Genomic DNA, 23,725 nt, shown 5'->3' on the forward strand with positions numbered 1-23,725 from the left:
TTCGTTTCCAGGCTAACGCAGCTAATCCAGTTTCTACCCCTTTGTGCTGCTGTATCAGTATGAATAAAATTTCAGGTCCAAAATAAAAAGCAAATTGTCTTTCAGGTCAGTGGTGCAAATACTAATTATCTTTCAGAGTCCTGTATGCCTAGCAGAACCAGCAGAACCAGTCACATTAAACATAGGTGTAGCACTATGAAAGTAGGGTGGAATAACAGTGATTTGTCTGAGACAAGCATTCTCATATGAATAAAAGCACCAGGAAAGGCAGTAGAAGGTTTAGAGAACATAGCCTTGGTTTGCTGTTTAGTTATGGGCCAGTCTTGCCAGGATGGCAGACAGAAACCTGGCAAGGTCTAGCCTTGCAGAAAGCAGTGGCTATGGTGGATGCAGTGCTGCATGCCTGTGAAATCATCAAAATTCTTTCGTGCTATGAGGTAGATGCAGTGTTGCGTGGCATTTAGTATTGAACACAGTGTCTCTTTGCCTCTGTATTGCTCACTGTGTAGGATAAACACACCGGTAGGCAGATTTAAGGAGGTCTGGTTAAATTTCTAAACTGCTAAGAATTAAACTTAGGAAATTCTGCATTCTAAAAATGTTGAGACTTCAGAGTAGTGTTAGAGGGGAGGCAAGGAGAAGGTAAGTGTTTATAGAGATGTTTTAAATTTTACCGTTATTGACTGCCCTCTAAATCTTTTCTCTACTGTCCTGTTCCTTATAAGTTAAACCGTTTGTCTACACTGTATGCCGTATGATTTTTTAATATATGAGCTGACCTGGCCATATTAAAAGAAAAACTTGAGTCCAGCCATTTTATTCTCACAGTAAAGTAAGACTGAGACGTTGCAGAATTTGAGACTTAATTAGCTTTGACAGTTCTTGCAAAGAAAACGCTTCCTTGTTAAATAACAAATACAGATGAATTAAGTCTGTTCTGAAATTAAATAGAAATATATTTCTGTTCTGATTTTTGTCTGTGTATACAAACTGGGGAAGCCATTTGAGGTTACGCTTTTCCCTGTCCTGTAGCCGTACAAGCAGTCGCCAGGAGGCAGTATTCGCACAGATTGCCACAAGCACGCGTTTTTAAAGTACGATATGATTAGATTTCATCATACAGGAATAGTCTGAGCAGAAATTATATCGTGAGAAACAAGATTTAAAAGAAAAAGCTTTCACCTTAATAGGACACATCTTTGATTTTCCATGAAGCTATAGTACTGCGATACTAGTAAGAAATGCCTTTTAACAGAAAGATTAGTAGGAGGAGCTGGCAGGATCTTCCAGCAGGCTGGCTGACATGATTGAAAAGAACATGCAAACTTCCCTGTATGTAAGCCTTTCATTTCACAGAAGAAGACTTCCCTTCCAAATGTGACAGAACACTGCTGCTTGACCCAAAGAATTGGACAGTCTTGTTATTCTTGTTTTTTTCTTGAGTGGAACTGTTCGACTTTTTTAAATCTGATTAGCAATAAAAATTGATCAAGAGGTTTTGCATAATACCTACTACAAAGCTTGCTACCTTGTCTATCAAAAGGCAAAGACTAGCCTACTGGGCTCAACAGGCTTTGTCTGTTTCTAGCACTCTTTTGATTTGCAAGTAGGTAAACTGCAAAGCAGAGCTTATTTGTTTCAATCATTCCCCTCCCATGTTTCAATTGTCACTTGATCTCTTCAACTGCACTTCATTTGCAAATGTCTGCATGTTTGCAAATAAATGCTACAAAACACTCTTGAACCACTCATCGATAGCTGGTGAAGCTTATAATGGTTTTTTTGCTCTGTGTGTGTTTGCTGTTACTTTGTTAGTCATGAGATAGAATCATGCTTCTCCCTATTCCAAACAAAGATTTCTTCAATCTGCTTTGAAATTCATTTTTTACCATCCACTCTGTTAGCATTGAGTCCTGCCACCCAAATTTGCTTTTCTTTTCAGATTTACAACTTTACTGGACACAGAAACTCTGAGATGAAGTTGACCAAAATACATGGAAAATCCATCTTTGGATTCCTAAAGTTAGGGTGTAATAAGTTACTGTCTCAGGAGTTGTGTATATACAGAGGTAGACACCATCGACCAAATTTAGTGCCATAATTCCACAAATTGTATGTAGTGGAGGTTGATATCTCAAATAAAACTTACCCCAGATACCATCTCTGTCAATAAAGTGGAACACAAAGAAAAGGTAATGAAGAATTTTTATAATAAAGCAAGATGCTGAAATAAATTATTTTAAGTATAAGACAGTATTGAAGTAGTATGGGCAGAATATTATAATATATTAAGGCATTGCTGGATTAATTGAGATTAGTTTATGCTTGATATTTTATTAACTCCATGGAATAGAACAAGACAGATCTATGAATCCACTTCTTTTAATGTTTAGATTAAAATATGACACTGAATTTGCCACTGCATTTGGTTTTGGAGTTGAAAAAGAAAGCATGAGCTACAGACTGCTTTATGAAGAAATCTGTGATTTCAGATGTGGTAGGATTCTTAGAAAACTCTCCTTTCAAAACATCAGGGGAAAAAATGGTGTTTCTGTGATTTTTTACCTCATTCCAAAATTTACTTTTTTACCAAAAACCCATCCATGCTTTCCTGCAGTCTACAGATACATTAGGCCAACAACTGACCATTAAACAGCAGGGTTTTAGGCCTTTTTTTGCATGGTGTTCTGGAAAACTTCAGATCTGACTAAATGTATAGCCATCTCTGTTTATACAGCACAGAGAACTTGTAGTTTTTGAAGTTTATTGTTTGTTCAGATCCCTCTTGTCCTGACACTCATCAGCCTTGTGAGTAAAGATTTATTTTTTAGTTAGCAAAGCCTTTGGATTTTCTCTTCTGGATCTGCACTTCCAAGGTTCATATCACTTCACTTCTGCTTGCTGGTAAAAACCAGAAACAAATAAACAAAAAACCTCCCAAACCAACCAACCAACCAACCATAGATGTAGGAAGCTGGAAGCTCTGGGAAAAGACTTGATGGAGGTGATCTCTGAGTTTTGATGAACTGCAGACTCAGAAGCCACAGAGAAAGATAAATGAGCAGTGTCTGTTCAGCTGAGGAACAGGGAATGTATGTAAATCTACTTCAGCAAATATTAAGGGAATAAATTCTTCATGTCTGCAAAGAGCTGGAAAGAAATAATGGATTAAAATTCCATCAAGGAATATTCAAATTAGGAATAATTTCTTAAGAAGAAAGTGAAGTAATCAGACTGCCTGGGGTTAGCATGGAAGCTCCATCATTAAATGTGTTTCCAAACAGGTTAAGCAAGTGTCTTTCCCTACTTTTTCCCTAAGGTAGCTGATCCTACCTTAGGGTACTAAATGTAGGAGTTGACCTTCAAAGGTTCTTTTCACTTCCTTTCTAAGTTTTCAGACAGGATTTCTAAGTAAACAAATTTCCTAGGATTGTGCTGTCAGCCTGTCTTATTTCCTTAACAAGTCATGTAATAAACCATTAGACAGCTTTAATACGGCTAACATTTTCCTTACCCCTCACTAAGTTGTTACACAGAAAAAAATGAGAAGTAAAGCTTTGTTGACTTTACTGCTCAGGTTTTCTGTTTCGTTTGCTGGGGTTTTTGAGGAGGTGTGTGTTGGGTTGTTCTGTTTGGGGAGGTTGGTAGTTTGGGATTCTGTAGTGATCAATAAAGCATTCTGACAATTGTTTTCATCTTACTGTCAATTCCTTTGTAAGCCCAGCCTATGATATGAATCAAACGGGGATTGTATAGCTTCCCTCTGGGGTCAGCCCTCCTTTTGAATGGCTTCAAATAGCCTTTTAAATGTTTCTTGTTGTTAGTGTCTATTAAAATTCATCCTTTTTAAACTGGCTGTCTAAAAATAAATGCTTAAAATCATGTTTGATCACCTTAAATACCATGGTTCTTCAGTGTTGTCTTCTGAACTCATGCACTCTGGTACAGTATCTGCATGTTTGGGCAGTTTCAAAAAGATCACTCCAGCTGCTTGTATAGAATATGATGGTCAAGCTGCATCCTTTGCTACAGGAAGTCCCTAAACTGGTAATGATTGTTCAAAACACTGCTTTATCAATTGTAGCTTGTATTTTAAGCCACTTTATCATGCATATGCCTTTAACATTGCATGCATTTTGGTGATGATTAAAGATCTGGCCTTTTTGTTGTACAGATTTTGCATTACCCTACTTTCTGCAGGGGATACATCCAGAAGGCTTTAGGAAGGAAACTACTTTAATGTAGTGCATATATACTTACATTTATGCTTTCCAAATCTACTTTTTAAACTATCTGCTGTCTTGATTTGTCTACTTTTGGCTTTCAGGCAAAACTTCCAGCTAGTAACTATTTCAATCTGTTATAAGCTTGGGGCAGGCAGATGGCTTTTTTCTAAAATCTATCTCCCAGTAACAGTCTGAAAAGGATACCTGAAATTTCCCATTTAAATGTTACATTTTTAAATACTGCAGAATATCAACATGGATAGTAATAATGAAATAAGCTAATACATAAAATGTAGTCCAACAAAAGCTAAATTCGGGAATAATATTTTCATAAAGGTAGTGGCTTTAATGTAGAATAGTTGGGAATGATATTTTAGAGAGAAGTCTAAGTTGTATGATATTTCACAAAAATAAACTATGGAAATTCGGCCTTCATAATTTCCAGGTGTAGTAATACTGTTCCTAAGAAAACCCTTCTCAACAAGTGCAGTGTATAAATGTCCACAGGTATTCTTAATTTGGGTGGATTGATCCATTTCATATCTTCTTAGAGCTAAGATTCTAGAGTCAATGAGTCAGCTTTAAATAAATCATGGAACATTCTCTTATTAACTCTTATTAACAGGGGTTATATTGTAAGAAACTTCATTTTAAATGCTGTTTTGAGATAAACTAGTGTTTCCAATTAAATATCCAGAAATCAACTGGATCAATTTGAAAATCAGTTGTTTGCTAGAGGTATGTTATTCTGTTTGAGCTCTTGTGATTTAAGGTATGAAGATAATACAATACTCTTCCATCATGTTAACCTTAATTTGTTTATTTGTTTTAATTTCAGAATATTTTTTTAAGCCTTTTAGTCTCCAAATGAGTAAATCTTGTGTACATGGTAACTCAAGATAAAACCAGAGTCAGTCACCTGTCATTTTTCTTTCTTAAAAGTTCTCTGAACCTTTCTCCTCCATATAACAAACTCCTGCAAGATCTCATTCTCCTTATTTTTGTTTCCAATATAAGTATTTTCCATTTTACTTTTATTCTTTTGAAATCAAGAAAACAACTACAGATAACTGTGGGTCTGTCAGCTTATGTGTCCCTGAAGTAGTCCTTGACAAACCTTGAGATCTGAGGAAGCTCCTACATAACCCTAAACTGAACACAGACTCAGGAGTGGAAGTCCATTGACAGCTGTATTTATAGAAGGCTTTTTCTCTTTCCACAGGTGGGTTAAGCCAATTATTACTTTTCACATATTTCTGTGTCTACCCAATTAATGGCACCTAACTAACAGAGAATGCAGTGGATTAGAACTTCTGTTTCTGGAAGAGCTCCTTCAGCTGTTGTTCACTTGTTGCTTCTTTCTGTTGCATTAGCTCCCTGGATCCTTTGGTCACTCCCCAGCCATCTGGCTTTGACATTGAAGGACAATATGGTCTGCCTGAAGCAGGCTTCAGATTCTCCCAGTATTCTTTTCTTGCCCTAAAGAAAGAAAAAGAAAATCAGGGTGGTCTTCTTTCCAGCACCTTACAATAGTAAAGGAAATATGGCTTAAATGACCATTGCAGAGGGTCATCTAACTTGCACAGGCTGACATATTTCTGTATTTAGATACAGAAGTATGAATGAAAACATGCAATGAAATGCTACATACTTAAAAAGTATCTTTTCATGAAAGAAACATTGTAAGAAACTGACCATTAGGATCTGTTTTACAGTTTTCAGTCTTAAATTTCTTTAATTACTTGCACATTAATTCAGACCAAATCTTCAGTTTAAAGACAGATGAGAATTTCTGGACCTCTCTTACTGCCACTTCACCCCTTTCCCTCATCCCCAGTCAGATTTAATTCTTCAAAATTGTTAACACATAGAATGTTTACAGTAATATTTAGACCTACAAATCAGTTAAGCCAGTCTGCTGCATGGACCAATATAAACTTTTGCGAGGAGTATGTTGGTGTGCTCTCCAGGTCAGACATACATACCTTGCTCTGACCCAGGGTTTGGTATGCATGCTCAGGCTATTTCCCCAGCTACCATGTTTCTCAGAAGCTTCTGGAAAAAATCCTCTTTCAGGAGCCAGCTCCTCAGCTATTGCTCGGATGTGATATGGCTCAAATCCACAGCAACCTCCAATATAACGAATTCCCAAGTCATAGGCCTTTCTTGCATAATTTTGAACATCCCATCTGCTTACAATTCTTGGCTCCAAAGCTGCAAAGACATTAATATCTTAAGTTCCCACCATGTTCCATTTGAGCACAATTTTTTGTAAGAAGTCATGTTGTTGGAACACTTGCACATTGTTTGCAAAACTGGTTGTAGATGTAGATACACACATTTGAACTGTGTGAGCTAGAATTAATGATGCAAACTTTCAGAAGTCCAGCTTTCAGATTCTGCTGTGCTCCGCTGAGCTATGCTTGTAAGCTTTTCTCATCTTGCGAAACAGCACCTACTATCTTCGGATACTAAGCTTCTGAAATACTTCCTAAACTTCTAAAACCCAAGCTGTAATTCACATGCTTGCCATTGTGCCAGAGTTCTTAGCTGGAGCATTGGAGTACTTTCAATGTTACGTCCACGTTTCCAAAGAGTTCCTAATAAACAATCAGTATCTGGGAAATATGATTGCAGTACTCTAATCTGTGAAAGGAGAAGGTATCAGCCTACCTGCAACAGGAATAAGCCTGCTCGTTATTCCTGAGGAATACTTAATGCACTTTTTTCCATGATCAGCTAGTAACAGCCAGTCGTTTCACTGACAGCTGGGATTTGTAGCTATTTTGTAGTCCATCCCTCACTTAGTTATAATTCCAGCTGTAAGCAGATTACTACCTAAAACCACTTTGTTCCTTGTGGAAAGTTCTGTGTGTAGATAAGTGAGGATGTAATCTGTATTTTGAACCCTTCTCCCTGTTGCAGGTTGTGGTAAGCAGAGTGATTGATAACCGAGCTGAGAGGACTTGTGGAAAGAAAGGAAAAGAAAGTGAAAAGGGCAAGTTAAAACATACATCAGAGGGAAGAGGCACAAGAGTGGCAGAACTGGAAAGTAGAAGAAACTTTAAGGACTAGAAATACACGAGTAAAGGAATGAAAATCCTCCCACTTCTTTATGCACATCTGCAGGTGAGGAACCAGCATGGTTATCAGGCAAGTGCATCACAATGTCTGTGCACTGAGCCCTCCACTGGGCAAAGGAGCTATGGTGAGGTAGCAAGGCTCCAGCAACACAGCAGAAAAGTAGGATTCTTCTCCCTATGTCCTTTCCCAAAAATGCTTAACATGCAAGAAGGTGATAAAAAGCAAATCTAAGTTGAACAGGTAGTTAAGAAACAGGTTCAGAAAATAAAAAGCAGAAGAAAATAATGAAATGTTCTTAAGCAGAAAATTACTGATCTCAGAGGGAATGACAGGACAAAAGAAAAGTAGATTATGTGCTATCAGAAGCAGAAACAGATGAAAGCTGTTTAATAAAAGTAAGCTTGTGTACAGTCCTGTAGGCATGAGAAAAGCATCAGAAGCACAATTCATCATTTTATTATCTCATAAAAAGGTAATGCAAAATTGATACAAATGATCAGCAGTAAGCAGGCAGTATCTTGCACTCAATTTATAACTAAGACAACTTAGTTATAGGCAACTAAACTTCATGGGAATGCTTCCTGCTTTCTTCATCACACACCCTGTCACGATCCAGAGAACCTGATGAAATCAGGTCTTGAGGGAACTGGCGGAAGAAGTGGCTAAGCCACTGTCTATTATATTTGTAAAGTTGTGGCAGTCTGGTGAGGTTCCCTGTGCCTGGAAAAGGGGAAACAGTGCACCCATTTTTAAAAAGGGAAACAAGGAACTGGGGAACTGTTGAGCAAGTTGAGATGATCTTTAAGGTCCCTTTCAACCCAAACCATTCTATGATTATATGAATCAGTCCTTGTGCTTCAAGAGTGTAAGGACAGCAACAAGCTAATCTCTGTGAAGAAACAGGGACAGACCCTGCCATAAGAACTGGCCACATAGGTGGTAAGAGATGGTGACTGAAAACAAGCAAACTTTTATGAAAAGAAGCTGCCATATAGATTACACTTTGTGGGATTTCCCCTTCCCAAAATTGACTAACATTCTATTTTCCATGCCTCTCAATGCATTTCTTGGCTTTATTCAGAATTAAACATCTATAGCTTAACAGTTTATACTAACATTTATAGTAGAGAAATTGAAATTTACATCATTTTTTTAGGAGAACCTTGTAACATGCTCCCAGGTTTAGCCCCTCTATATATTTACTCTTGAAATACTTGAGTATGCCTTGAATGTCTGGGACATTTCTTTCTAAAACATTGTCCTTGCTTAAGTGGTGACATCTCAGTAACACAGCAGGGAAAACACAGAACATGGGAAAAATTTCTACAGATAATTAAATACTGCTGGCTTCTAGGTGCTGGAGTTTGCCAAAACATAACCAACACTTCCTTAAAGACTGAGATCTTGTTGCCCTGTACAGAGGTTATGTGTACTTAAAATATCGAAAAACTTATTTGTGCATATTGCCTTTCACAAAACCCAGACTTAACTGGGTCAGTTTAACAATGATTTACCAAACTGAAAGTCTGGCATCAAGTGATCAGTTACTCCTTCTGGGTATGGAAAGCATCCACACAACCAGCCTTCTACAGCTGACTCATGAAATTTTTAAAAGCTGAAATCTCGTACAGATTGCTTATAAAATAGAATCCAAGAACCATAACATCACAAAGAGTGAATCCTTCAATTCACTTCATTACTTACTGCATCTGTTCTATACTTTTTTTGCTTGCAATCAGGAGCTACATGAAGGAATGGCTAGGATAAATGAGTTCCTAACACTTTCAAACATCCCAGAATATTTTCAGAACTCAGACATGTTATTATCATTTAATGAATGCCTCAAGCTCATGCTTCTTTCCTTCACTTATGTATAGAGAGAATTAAAAAAAAAAAACCCTTCCTGAAAATCACATCTATCTTTTCTTTTTGCTACAAATTCAGATTTTGAATGTTTCAATACCTTATTTTATAGTCTGATCTTGAAAAGAAGTGGGTATGATAACTGAACATTAAAGCATTTTTCTAATCAAATTTAAAATGTTTAGGCTGATTTTATTCTCTCATCTCAAAGAGCTGTGATGTGCTACCTCACAGGGGGAAATAACCCTAAATACACAAGCTTTATATACACGTAAAGCATCTGAATCTTTCAGTCTTCGTACAATTTCTCCTGAGCATACATGTATTGAATCCATCTCCAAACTGCTAACCTATTTGTTAGCAACATCAAAGAATATATTCCCTTTTCTGGTTTCTATTAATTTCACTTATATTAGACAGTTACACGTGCATGACTGAGCCATTATGAATGCAATAATCATGCACCTATATCCAATTATGCATATGCATTGCACATTAAATCCCTACACAGGTAAACATTATAGGGCTGGTGGGATAGATGTCACAACCCAAACACTGGGGTTTTCTTAGTGTATTTGCTCTTGTTCATTTCTTTGGACTGTTCCCAGTTTTCCTCAACATGATTCAATAGCACAAGAAAGAGCTACATTTTCTAATGGAGTTTAGGGTGTAGAAAATGCCAGACAGGACTCATCTTATTGTATAGAAAGACACATTGCAGCTTCAGCTGTACTAAAAGCTGGTGGGGAGGGAGCAGGGGAAGAGAACAGGCGCACACAATTGAAACAAACAAACAAACAAATTAAAGCAAACAAAACAAAAGATACCCTTGTCTTACCAAAGGGAAATTCTGGAAGATCAATAAACCCCTGCTTTCCGCAATCAGGTGTATGGAAAGCAAGTGGTTGGGACATCAGGTGGGCTTTCAGTTTAGCTGCCTGCAAGCCCTCTTGCATCAATTTTACAGTTTCCAGGGCGGTATCTGGATCAAAATGGCAGTTGACTCCAACAATGGAAGCACCTAGGAGAGGAAAATAGCTTCAAGTCACATTTCCCCAGGAAGTGGGAGGTGAAGGTTCTTAGCCACAGCACCCAGAAGCAGAGCACTCCATCTTTACACCAGCATTACACCAACATACATCAGCATTATGAAAACAAGGCAGTTGGGCTAGAGCAAGCCTCAACTCTCCTGGGGTTGATTGTTCCATTTATATCTCAGTTGCACTCCTCTTTACCTTCCTGATGATGATGAAACACATTTCTGACCCTCATACAGTTACTTTTCTTATCAGTGCTTCATCAGTGAAGACTGGTTATGTACAGACACATATGCAAATAGCTAGCAGGTTCCTAACACAGGTTCTGCCTTTGGATTTCAATTCTAACTCCAAAAGGAAAGAATAGTTCAGAACAGACATAATAAACCCCTGCACCATCATTCATCATGCCCTTGATAGATTTCTTCTGCCCGTCCCTTTGTTCTGCAGAAAATACAGCCTTTGATGGGCAAAAAGAGAAAACTTTTTCATCCTCTTATTCTTTCATCATGGGTTTGAACTGTGATCCATACATTTCTAGAAGCGAGTAGAGAATCAAAGGTGGCTTTGGATTCTGCTTATATTTCCATAATTTGCAGTTGGCTTTGTAACCAAATTTGAGTAGGTGAAGGATTTTGCTCTATTCAGTATCAGCAGGCCGTGGCTATTGGTTCCAGTACCAGCCTGGTTAATAGGGATTTCATAGCTTCATTCTCATTTGTTTCTTATTTTTTTACAAGTCTGCTGTAGTAAAGTACACATAAAAACTTTCCTACGTGTTCCAAACTTTATCAGATATAATGAAGGTTGGAAGCTACCTGAGATACGCATACATTTATCTCAATACTTAAGGACTTTATTTTGTTCCATACTTTTAAAGGGCATCTTGAAACAGGTTCTTACCAGCCTTTACCAGTTGGACAGCGCATTGTCCAGGTGGAATACCGTGCATGTCTCCTTCTGGACCAATGCACATTGTAGCTGCAACTGGCTTTCCAGATTCTTTTAGAACTTCAACTGCCCAGACAGCCTCTTCAACATGTTCAAAGTACTGAAAGAAATTAAAAGTAGACTACTTCTGTTTCTACTACTACTGCTTCTGAGATGAAGCATAAATGCACTAATCCAGACCCCAAATTCAACAAATTCACGAGAATACAACTTGATTCTTTCCTGAGTTACACTGACAGAATTCAACTGATTTCACTAACTACACAGTTGAAAAAGGATTTTAAAGTCAGTAAGTAAAACTAAATAAAAAATAGTTATACTGTTGTTTCACTATAGGAATACCTATACAGGATTAATCAGGGATTAATACCCCAAGAACTATTTTCATACAGAAAAGTCGCCTTAGGTTGATTACAGTATAGGAGGAAATAGGAACTAATCAAGATCACATTAATCTATCCTGTTCGTACCAGTACAGAATTTGATTTGACTGAGGTAGAAATTCAGGTTTCAGGGTTCCTATTCTAGGATGCTTGCAGATGGTATTGTGCATTTAGAAAAATACCTAATGCTATTGGAATAAAAGCACAACAGAAAATTTTAAAGGAGGAAGCAATAAATAATGGCAATCCTAAAGCAGACTAGACATATTGTAGTAACACTGTGCCTATTGAAGGCATGTACTTTTCTTACAGATTTACCTCTGCAATTAGGAAGTCCACATTCTTCTTCATAAAGATATCTAGTTGCTTTCGAAAGACTGCTTTAACCTCTGCTTTATCCTTGCAGTTTAAGTATGATGGTGTTTGACTGACTCCTCCAGCCACTAAAGCATCACCTTCATTAGCCACTTCTCTTGCAATGTCACAAGCAGCTTCGTTAACTTTCTGGCACTGTGTGAATATAGATTATATCAGTTTTACCTGGTCAGAGATATCTGTGTAACTTCAGAGCACAAAAAGTACAAAAAGAGTCAAAATCCATAATGGCTTCTTTGTATTCTTCTATAATTTAAATGGATTTTTAATAACATTGATCAGAAAGATCAGCATCTTTCAAAAAAAATAGCAAACACTAGGAAACAAATTTCTTGCCACTTCTAGATTATCATAATATCAAATGCTACAAAAATTCATTAACTTTAATGCATCTTATATGAATAGTCTATAAAACCCAAATATTTAGTGTGAAGTGGAATTTTCTTCACCTTTTAAGTGTATGATTTTATTCTGACACTTTGTGGGTTGAAAACAATGTGTAGTAATTTCAATTGATTTGTCTTTTTTTTATAATGTATTTTAGTATTTTGAGAATTTACAAAATTTAACATACAATATTCATACAGAACTATTTAAGGCATTTTTTTTAAACATTATCTGATGTTAAATTTACTAGTTCAAGAGTAGTAACAGGAAACTTATAACTTAATACATGATTAATTAATCACCTAGACTGAAAGACACATTCCCTCTCTACCTAAATCAGGATGACTTGAGCAGCTAGTGAAGAAGAGGTCAAGCTGGGGGAGAAAAGATTTTGGGAAAAGAATCATTATTTCTGATAGATAACAAGTGCTTATTCAAGCAGGTTTCTCTGCAGTCCACGGACTAGTTAGAATGTACATAGGTTTATTTCAGATGAAGTTTCTCATGGCTGTGTCTAAAGACCCATCTGATTTTTAAGGTTATTGCTGACAGACTGTCTTCCATTTTCATTTGTGCTCATGTACACATTTGGGAACCCTGGGAGATGGAGCCATAAACGAATTAAAGCCTTGAGGAACCTGCTTCTAGAGCTAGCAGTTAATCAATCTCTAAAGCTTTGCTACAATGCATTCCCTGTATCAGGTGTTTTCACAGCCATTCTTATAATTCTGCATGGCAGCAAGAGTTGCAGCGTGGCTTGTTCTAGAGGCACTGTGTTTCTAGGGCAACCACTTCAGATGTATCTATTAAATGTGAAGGTGCAGCATTTCAAATATATTTGGTCATAAGACATTTTGGTCTGACCTCTTAATTAAGCCTCAAGTGTTTCCCTCTTGTCCAGATTGTTTAGATTTCTGGCTTGGGATATCTTCAAAGATATTCCGTCTTCCCTGATCCCTGAAGAATCTTCTCTGTTTTGCAAAAGTTGAAATAGACAATAGGACCAAAGGGGGAAGGATTAGAGAATACACTGAATGGCAAACTTTCTAATCTCAAAGGAGCTATCTAGAAATGCTTGTGCCAGAAGTCCCAGTGGAGCTGGGGCCTTCCTGTAGTGAACACACCCAACATCATACAACTCCTTTGTGTAGGTGGTAAGAAAACACAAGCATGGTACTTGCATTGCTGTAACAGATTACCCATTCATGTAAGAAGGGGGATACTGACCACTGTGTATACCTTGGATTTTTAAGTTGTTACTTTACTGAAGACAGGGTTCTAAAAAACATTCCATTCTCATTAGCCACTCATTGTCAAGGATTCTTCAGCATTTTAAAGTTGTTTTTTGTTTCTCTGGATGTTAAAGCACTTGTTTTTTCACCGATTGTGCTCTCTGTGCATTTAATCCTCCATATACAATTTGTATAAAAACTCCAGCAAACTAATCCCCTCAGATGGAAAAAATACAATGTGGACATCCCCTTTCCTCTCTTCATCCTTGCCCTTCTCTTTTTCTTTTTCTTTTTTTTTTTTTAATTTTTTTGTTCGTCTTTCTTGCTATTCCACACTCTGAAATTGCATCATCCAATTCTTTGGTCTTCAAATACAGCCAAAACTGTTATGACAAACTGTGAAAGCACTTGATAATGTCTCTGCTAAGCCTTTTGAAAATAATCCATTTATTTCATATCTCCATCAAAACAGAGTTTTACTCACACTTATTTTCTCAGCTACATAATTGCCCCTGTTCTCTAGTTTGTCCTCACTGGCATAAAAGGTGAATGTCTGTAGAACACTGGATCCAGCTCTGAGGAATTCACGATGAAGCTGACGAACTGCAAAGAATTAAGAGACAAAGAAGAGATGTTTCCTACACTTATTACTGTTGCTATCCCAAAATTAAATGTTCATTGAAGTAATGTTACTGTAAATAAGTGTTTACTAGAAGAGCCATCATGAGAGAGTAGAAGCAGTACTCCAGCCTGTGTAAAATTTCTTTCTTCTCCCTCTCAGAACGTTAGGTAGAAAACTTTCTCCTTAGTTTTTCTCTGGTAAGAATGACTGAAGATTTCTATTTAGTTTATCAGTAGATTCAGTTTTGCATGACACCTTGCCTATCTTTTACTTTCTGCAGTCCTTCAGGCCTCCCAACTTAATTTGATAGAACTGCATACTGATGTAGGAAGGGAAAGCAGACATCTGACAAAAGAATATGTAAGCATAACAAGGAATAGCAGACAAAAAAGATCATAAAATGAAAGCGCCTCATTTTCTTAGCTTCTAGGCTACGAAGAAGAAAACAGAAAAAGTATTGTGGCAACAAATAGAGGCGAAGATGGTATTTATATAAAAGAATACAGTGTTCCATTACCTTCTCCATTTTGGGTTTTCTGTTTTTGTTCCCCTACAAAACTCTAGCTGAGTCTAGTCAGGCAAAACCAAAGCTGTTTTGCTAAATACATCCTTAATTAAAAGATGATTTCTTGCTCCAGAAAAGTGAATCACAACAGAAACTTCATTCTTCTCATAAGTCTGAACATGATGATTTTACTACAGAGCCAATGCTTCTTTTGAAAAATAGGTTGGCATTACTTTTAATGGACAAATTTCCTACATTTGGCCTTTGAGAGCAGGCTTTGTGATGGTAGTTATACCTTCATCGCTGTAAACAGTACATTGCAATTGCCACAGCAGGAGCAGAACAGGAGATATCAAGTGATTTTATATATATATACACCTGAAGAACAATAATTATAATGATTTCTAACACACTAATGGTCATGTAGAACAGATTTAAAATAGCAAGTACAGGAATAATTTATTCCCTAGATACCATACACAGACACGAGAACACTGCTTTTTCTGTGGCAGATGTTTAGGAAAGCTTTCCTGAAGTCCTGGTTTATTATATCTCATTGTCTACAGACAATCTGTGTCGTTAGGGAAATGTGTGAATGTGTCATGAAAATAAAATTACTCCCCTCTGCTGAAACAAATACAGCCTTCTATGTCACAGAAGCTCGAACAACTGTTTTTGTTGCTGAAGTCAATCTGCATACATGCAAGCAGGTCTGCTTTCATTGAAAGAACAGTGTAGTGTCCCTTGCTTTTCTCTACTGGTACAGTACCTCATTTCTAATTTCAGCCTTGTTAAATCACAACACTGTGGTTTAACACAATGCTGCTTTTCCCAGCGGTCACAAAGACCTACCCAAGAACATTGGCTGTAGCTTTGCTACAGTTCAAAAAGTCACTGGAATCAGCCTGAACTACCAGGGTTAGATTTCATATGTGCCTATGCATATTGGTCACTACAAAGCAGCATCTAATCAGGCTCAGAAGAAATATTTAGATCTCATTTCTAAACTTGTCAGTCTTGAAAATTTCTCTTTTGGAATGGATATAACGGCATTGAACTCACTCCCCCTACTCTTCATTCCTTGCTGCATTCTCAGAACCTCCCTCCTTCTCATTCCTTTCTTCCTTACAAAGGACAAGAAGTCTGGTAGTTGTATGGGTTTTACATCCACTGGCCCAGCCAGTTGCTCCTTCTGTTCTTTACACCTGTTTTCAAAGTAACATGACCCTTTAGCATGCAAAAAGCAGGAAGGGAGGGGAGGCTGCACACTTTATGAATAGAAATGAACACATTTCCAATGAAGGGTGTATTTATAAATAGCCTATGAGGGGCTTATAAAAAAATTAGTAACTATCTTACAAACATGAGCAATTATGTTCTAGCAAATCAGTAGCAATTCTTAGAAGGCTGGATTTTAACCTATGACTACTGATCACTCATTTGAAGCAAATCTGTGTGCCAATTTAGCCAATTCAAACCATCTGCAACTGTCTCTGTGTAAGGAGATGTCTTGCATTCCCCATAAACTGAAATCTGCACTTCCCAAAAAGACATGTGGAAAGCATCAAGGGCTCTTGATGTGCAAAATAAGTAAGCAAAGGGGAAATAAAAAGCATGGAGTAAGTGCTGTGATTTGTAAAATGGAATGTGGAGGGGCAGACAAAGGTAGAGTTGGTGAAAACCAGAGAGAGGTGATGTGATATTTCAGGAAGAGATGAGAGTTAGCAAATTAGGTCATCACCCTGTAAACCTGTGCTGGAGGTCTGCATTATCTAAGGCTATCCAGGACCCTAAGTTAGGCATGCCACACAAAGTGCCACGTGAAGGTCGAGAAGGATTATGGTGAATAAATAGTTAAGGTGTACAAAGCAGTGTAATAGTGAGGGCTAAAATCACTCTCCTCCTTTCCCTCCTCTTCCTTCTCCCCCTGAATAGAGAAGTGAATAATTTGAAGGAGCAAACACTTAGAACAAAGACTTTTTTTGTTCTCCAGGATATTCTGAATTGGCTTGTGGAATTAACTGCACATCATACTACTAGGGCAAATGCTTTCTTGTAATGAAGCCTACATAATTAGATAATAGCATCTCCTTTTGCATTACTTATGGTAAACACTGTAATCTTTATGCTGGAAGGCATGGAATGATTGCTTATTTTGATTCCGACCACTTTAAGAGAGTTACTCCATGAAATTCTTATTGCAATTCCTAGGTTATTCTGAAGTTTATCATTTCCCATTTCACAATGGAGCCAGATACATTAAATACTCCCATTCCATTGTTTATTAAAAACTGCTATTTCCATGAAAGAATTAATAAACAAACTACAGTAATTTGTAACAATATAGAAGTCCTAGAATGACCAGCACACAACAAAGCAGTTAACAGCAGAATTATTTTTCACAAGATACTTTAAATTATAAGCTGTATATCAGCTGAAGGGCAGACTAGACAAATCCAAGAGACAGAAACCATTGAATGGTATTAAATACAAAGATACAGTATCTGGGTCAAAAAGTCACTGCATTGCAAATTATTGAAGACTGGGAGAGCATTCTGGAGAGGTACCACTACATGTTTGCACTGCTCATACTCTTTCTTATCCAGCCAACTGCTTTTGGCCAGCATTTGAGCAAGAAAAAGGGGTAAGATCCCTAGAAGTGTTCAAGGCCAGGTTGGATGAGGCTTTGATCAGCCTGGTGTAGTAGAAGGTGCCCTTGCCCATGGCAGTAGGGGTCAAAGTAGATGGTCTTCAGTGTCTCTTCCAACCCAATCTGTCTATGACTCCAAGATGAACATTTGGTCTACATAGTCTTAGGCTGTTCTTACCAGTGCAATTCTAACAGTGTCAAATAAAACTTCTATTTAAAAACCTACTATATCTTCCTATATATTTATTATTTAGTCAACCATGTTTACATTCACTACAGGATTACCATTTCCAAGTAAAACTGACCTGCTTCTGGGTGCTCTACAGTTGCTTCAGGAGTCCAAGGCCCAGCTTTTACGTATCCCCTCTTTTCAAGAGCAAAGACAAATCCTCCATCTCCAATCACAATTTCTCCAGCATCTAGGCGCTCTAGAATACCCTGAAGAAAGCAGGATGGCAGGTTAACAATTACAGGTCTCCCATTCTGTGGGCTTCATTTGTCTCTGTTGCCATTTCCTGCATTTGCAAAGCAGACAAATATTTATGGGCTACCAAAACCATCTTTGCCATAATAATAAAAAGCAATAAATTTCCTTCTTGAAATTCTCTTTAAAGAGTAATAGATGGTCTGCTTTAATATGTTCATATATATTATGTAAGATTTTTTATTAGTCAGGTTTGTCCTATTCCAGAGATAGTCACCAGAACTAAAGCCAATTGTCTAATTCCATGCCTATGAAAGTAAAATACCATCTCAGATTCCCCTGTAAACTACATGAGAAGCTTCTTAAAATGAAATTCTAGTATCACTGACCTTTTCATCAGCTAATTTGCTCCTTCAGCCTCAGCACAAGTAGGTTGTGACCCAAAATGGCACAACAGGTATCATAGAAAAGTTAAGCATGTCACATTTTCTTACCAAATAAAACATCTCAAAATGCTGGCCTGCATTGTCTGACAGACTTTTTACTGGCCTGGGTTTGCTTACCTAGACTTAAGACATGAAAGAAAATCCTGCTTGTTTTGCACAGCCCTGAAATGTTCTAAGATGCCAAATTACAAACCTTACAGTACCCTGTGATTAACCTTGCTTCTGCCTTGAACTTGCCAATGCAAGGGAGTATGAGGCGTTTTTTGTAAAATTGAAAAAAAAAAGAGAACAACATATAGTGGTTGCACCTAATACATATTATTTTTTGTACTGTTTTCATTGCTTCATTGGCTTGTTCAAATTTTCCAAAAAGTACCTTACTATTACACTAAATAGAATTATGATTGTAATACAATTGGAGAAATTAGTCCTATTTACTTTAAAAAGTGGATGAATGCAGACCTATTATATCAACAAAGGTAGTGGGTACAGGAAAGGCATTAATCAAAGGCAAGACTGAAATTTCCCTCCATAGTTATCTTTTCTTGGTGGCACAGCAGCATTTCAGTTTGATGATACTTGAGAGAGTAGGAGAATAAAAGCTTTGTGGATGTAGAGTTGAGTGTGGTTTTAGTACTGAGAGGAAGAGGGTTTTAATAATTAGCCTCCAACCTTTAGTAGATTATCTTTCTTGATAATTTCTCCTGCATTTACTCAGTTATCTCACATGTCCAGGAAAGACAAACACTGATGGGGTCTCAGCACCACCCTTTAGATCGCATGAGTATGCTTTTCCAAAAGAGGGAGAACTGTATCAACTCTGCCAGTTCCAGTACCAAACACAGCAGTGTAAGGCTACTTGGAGGCTACATAGCCTGGCTGAGAGGGTTGGCATTTTTGGCTCAGGCCCTGAAATGCCAGCAAGGTGGCAGGACTTCTATACACAGTGCTGCTATGCAGACAGATGAGCTTGGACAAGTGCCAGCTTGCAAATCTCTGCGGCACATTCCATTGCACATTGTGGACATGATAAAATACTGACCTGATTAACTTTATTTAATAAAGTTTGAAAGCTTTTACCTTTCTTTTATCTTTTCTCTTACTTTATGACCTTTGAAGGCCCCTTCCAACCCAAACTATTTTATGATTCTGTGTGCCCTGCAGAAGCAGGGCAAAACTCATCTGGCAATACTCAATCTCCAAAACTCAGTAATTCTCAATATGTTTACCAGTCATGCCTGTATGTTAGGGCAATTCTGATCTAAATGTAGATGTCAGAGGCTTTGTAAAGATTGTGTTTTCAATTAACTAATTTGCAGTTGTAACAATGTCTCAAATTGTGCCAGAGAAAGGCATCCAAGGGATCACTGGTTGAGTCCCTGCTCTCTCTGCCTTCCAAGGAATCTTTCATAGACAGAGCCTGCTTCAGCAGTTTAATATGCAGATGAGTGCAGAAGATATAAAACCAAACCTTTAACGTACAAGCAGCCTCAAGTTGTTGCTCGTTAACTGAACAATGAGTAATAGACACATGTTGACATCATATACAGGTAGTATATTCACATGCACTACAGCTAACAGATTTTTTCTTTTAACAAGTCACTTCCAGGATTTAACATAAGCTTTCCTTCACAGTTCTAGCTTTTTTAAAACTAAATAATCTTCACTTTTGACACACAGAAGCAACATAAGCCATGATCAAATACACCACAGCATCTTAATATGTAATATACTGTGATATATTAAACCTAGTGTTGAGGCATCTAAGAGCAGGTGACAGCTACAAAACACAAAGTACTTAATAGAATCTCACTTCATTGTTTCAGATTGGCTTAAAATAGAAATAACTCTTTTGCAAACTTTATTGCAGGTCTGATACCATCTCTTCACACCTTTTTTACTTTACCTATACTAGGTAAAATACCATTGGCTCAACCAGCATATAGCTAGTGTAAGTTTAGCATCAGAATTGTTTTCTTCTGCCCCAAAGACCTAGAACTGTGTGCTCATGTGTAATGCAGATCAAAATTTTACTAACAGGTGATCTGGTAGTACACAGATCTGTTATTAAATAACAAGAATTAGTACCCATAAAAAGCTAACCAAGACTTTTTTGAGTCATCCTTTCACTGCTTTGCTTTTGCTACCATACACTTCTTCCCATATCCTTGTGTTCTCTTACTCTAGACTTACATGCTACACATAAAAATGAGTAAAACCAGGTCTGAGTAAGAAGTATGATATTAATGATACAAGTGTCCTTCTGAATTGAAGACAGAATACGTGATTCCACTGACTTTCCCAAGCAGCAGTACAGGGTAGCAGTACTGGCATACATCAGAGGGTTTGATTTAGATATTCTTCATATATTTACCTTAATGGCCATAATGGCTGATGCCTAGATAACTTTTTATATTGGCTTATTTCTTCAGCTAAACGAGGGTGCAGAAGGCATGCATATGTTGGATACTGCGCTCATACTACAACCACTATTGGTATTCAGTTATATAAATCAAGAGAAGAGCAATTTGGGGCTTTTAAATAGAGTTGGAAGGATGCTGGAAGCAGAAATCCCATCCAATGACTGTTTAGGTTTAAAATACTCACCATTTTAATGTGTTGCAAGCACTGCTCAATTTGCATATCAAACAATATTACGCAAAATAGTTTTGAACTTTGGTGACTCCAGTCTGTATGTTCAGAAAAATAAAAATTCTATGAGCTGTTACAGCATTAAATTCAGCCTAATCTATCAAGCTCATAATGGGGTCCAATTGTCTTTGATGGCTCCATGTTGAACAGGTGCGGTTATGGCTTTACTTTAGCTTTTCCCAATTTGGCCTTACCTGCAGAAATACCCAGTACCCTACTGGGAGGTTAAACAAGCACGGTTAGCGGCTGTGCCCGTTCGGCAGCAGCTCCTCAGGACAACCATCCTCCGGGCAGACCCCCCGGAGAGCCTCCGGGCAAGGCCCTGACAGGGCTGGATTGACGGCGTGGTGCAGCGGTGCCAGGAACAGGCCCAGAGCCGCCCTCCGCAGCATCGCCGGAGGCACCTCTCCCGCCGCCCGCCGGTGCACCAGCGCCGGGCAGCGGAGCGGGACGGGCTCACGGGGAGTAGGGAGAGGCGGGAGAATTACCCTTTTGCCCTGCTTCGTGGTCTTCCCGGTCGGCAGCATCTTCTTCGCCCAGGGACGCTGGCTGCCGAGTCTGCCCCACTGGCTCGGCACAGAGCTCAGGATATTAGCTCAGGATTCCCCCGGGCTCTCCGGCCATGCTTTTATAGCCGGGAGGAGGCGGGCCGCGGTGGGCAGCACTGCGAGCAACACCCCGCCCGGTCCGGCCGGGCCCCTGACCCCGAGGGGGGCCGGCACTGCCCGGGGCTGCCTCGCGCGTCCCCATTCTGCCTGGTTTGGGGTCAGGTGGTGCCCAGTTGCTCCCGCGGCTGCCGCTCAGCCAGGGGGCGGTCCGGCATCCTGCTCCTCGCCGGCACGAACGGGACGGGAGGGGCGCAGAGCCAGCGCTCTCTATTCCTGCTGCCGGTGACTGTGCGCGCGATGAGCGCCGTCCTGCGGGGAGCCCTGAGGCATCTGCGGCCCCCTCGTCGCCGCGGCCGGCCCTACCGCCTCTCCGCGGCTGTCCTGCGGCCCCTCGGCAGCGGCGCTGGCGCCCAGGGGCGGTGAGTGCAGTCCCGCGGGCCGGACCGGGCTGGGCTGTACCTGGCGGGCGGGGGGCGGTGGGGCCGGTAGCTGCCGTGGTTCAAGGCGCGACCCCCAGGACGACGCTGCTCGGCGGGGCTGTGAGGGAAAGGTGGGGAGCGGGCTCCGTGTGCCTGCCTGCGGAGCGCCAGCGAATCCCGGTCGGGGATCACCGGGCCTCTCCCCGTGGGCACGAGGTGCATCTTCTCCTAAGACCAGACCATCGCGGGGTGAGGCAGGGACCTGGTACAGAGGCACCCCTCCTGTTGTCTTCTGAGCCATGTCGATGTGCAAAAAATTCACTTGTTTCACCCGTGTGAACCGTGAAGTTCACAGGGAAGCCACCCCCCGTATTCTTCCCAGTCTCCCGGGTTTGGAAGAAAAGGTTTGAAAAGATTTGAAATTCAGGTGAACAAATTTTATAAAAATGCATAAAAGAAGCATGAGAAACATTACTACCCTTGACCTTGATTACCATGGCTCTCAAAATTCAGTAGTGGAGCTGGTGATAAAGTGTCTCACAATAAGCTGTTAAACAGCTTATTGTTAACTTGCAAAAATTAATGTGTGATCTCAGAAAAGAGCATGTGCAAATGTGTGATGCACCAAATTCAGAAAACTTGTGGTGTCCAGGGCTCCCATGTACTTTACGTTTCATTCGCTGTCACATAGTGAGTAAGCATGGTGCATGTTCCTCCTGCATTTGCGTATGAAATATCACATTATAAGATGTCCACTCATAATACATAAACTAATAGCTTTGATTTCTGGGTGCAGGATGGGTGGAAGACTAGTTACACATTAGAAAACCTTTCACCGGACAAGTTGCGAAAGCAAATGTACAAGGAGGGAAGGGACAAAACTGAGTATTGATTAACTGTCCTGAAGGGAGACATACTGTGATTTCACACCAGTCTGTACTGCTATGGTACTAAGAGATTCTACCTTGTCTCACATGAAAAAAAAAAGAAAACAGCTTTTTAAACATAGGTTAAATATCTGATCTGGCTTGCTTCTTGGCTTTCTGTGGATAGGGCAGAAGAGAGTAGGAAGAGATGAGATGGAGGAGGACACAGCTGCAGTTCTGGTTTGTGCTGGCTTGAAGTGGTTGTGAAAATGCAACCTGGTGTAATGGCAGGTGTGAGCCATTGACATAAACCTGTTTCTATAATGTTTCGACTTCAGCAAAGTAGGACATGTCAACATAGAACATAAAAGTAAAAATTCATTTTGAATGAACACATACACTGATGTGTGCTGACGCTTGCTTTAGAAATCTAATAAGGTGCCTTACTAAGTAGACTTTTTAAAAAATTTTCTTTTTGTTTCATATACTACAGCACTTTTGAAAAGTCAGGTTTTGACACTGTCTTTTCAGGGGTACAGTTTCCTATTGAGAAATAGGATCTACATATAAGGGTATTTTTGACAAATAAAGATTTAAAGTTGTGAGTGGAAGCAAACTTGCTTTGTTTTTTGTATTACTACTCTTTATGTATCTGACCATTTAAAAGCATTTACTTTAAAAGAAGATAAAAGGACTTTTTACAAGGGCATGTAGTGACAAGAGGAATGATTTTAAACTGAGAGAGGGTGGATTTTGATTAGACATGACAAAGAAATTCTTCCCTGTGCAGGTGCTGAGGCACTGGCACAGGTTGCCGAGAGAAGCTGTGGCTGCCTCAGCCCTGGCAGTGTTCAAGGCCAGGTTGGACGGGGCTTGGAGCAACCTGGTCTAGTGGAAAGTGTCCCTGCCTGTGGCAGGGGGGGTGGAACTGGATGAGCTTTAAGGTTTTTTTCCAACCCAAACCATTCTATGATTCCATGATACTGTGATAGAGA

At 39.2% G+C, this 23,725-nt stretch overlaps 2 protein-coding genes across 2 annotated transcripts in view; one reads left to right on the forward strand and one right to left on the reverse strand.

The window, feature by feature from the left end:
• Positions 1-5,530: 5,530 nt before the first annotated feature.
• Positions 5,531-21,364, reverse strand: LOC308232363 (betaine--homocysteine S-methyltransferase 1; the record flags this gene model as incomplete). The annotated part of the gene is made up of 8 exons (XM_080638458.1): positions 5,531-5,705; positions 6,212-6,440; positions 10,012-10,194; positions 11,114-11,261; positions 11,863-12,054; positions 14,023-14,141; positions 17,621-17,753; positions 21,326-21,364. 8 exons carry the CDS (start codon positions 21,362-21,364, stop codon positions 5,531-5,533), a joined length of 1,218 nt encoding a protein of 405 aa, XP_080494584.1.
• A 378-nt stretch (positions 21,365-21,742) lies between these two features.
• Positions 21,743-23,725, forward strand: part of DMGDH (dimethylglycine dehydrogenase) — a gene marked incomplete at both ends in the record, with an annotated part of 42,459 nt that continues 40,476 nt past the window's right edge. Inside the window, one exon of the mRNA XM_080638174.1 lies at positions 21,743-21,864. Within this exon, the coding sequence (XP_080494300.1) occupies positions 21,743-21,864 (122 nt within the window). The remainder of the gene's footprint in view (positions 21,865-23,725) is intronic.

The sequence above is a fragment of the Psittacula echo genome (genome assembly GCF_963264785.1).
Source record: "Psittacula echo genome assembly, chromosome: Z".
Taxonomy (NCBI): Eukaryota; Metazoa; Chordata; class Aves; order Psittaciformes; family Psittacidae; genus Psittacula; species Psittacula echo.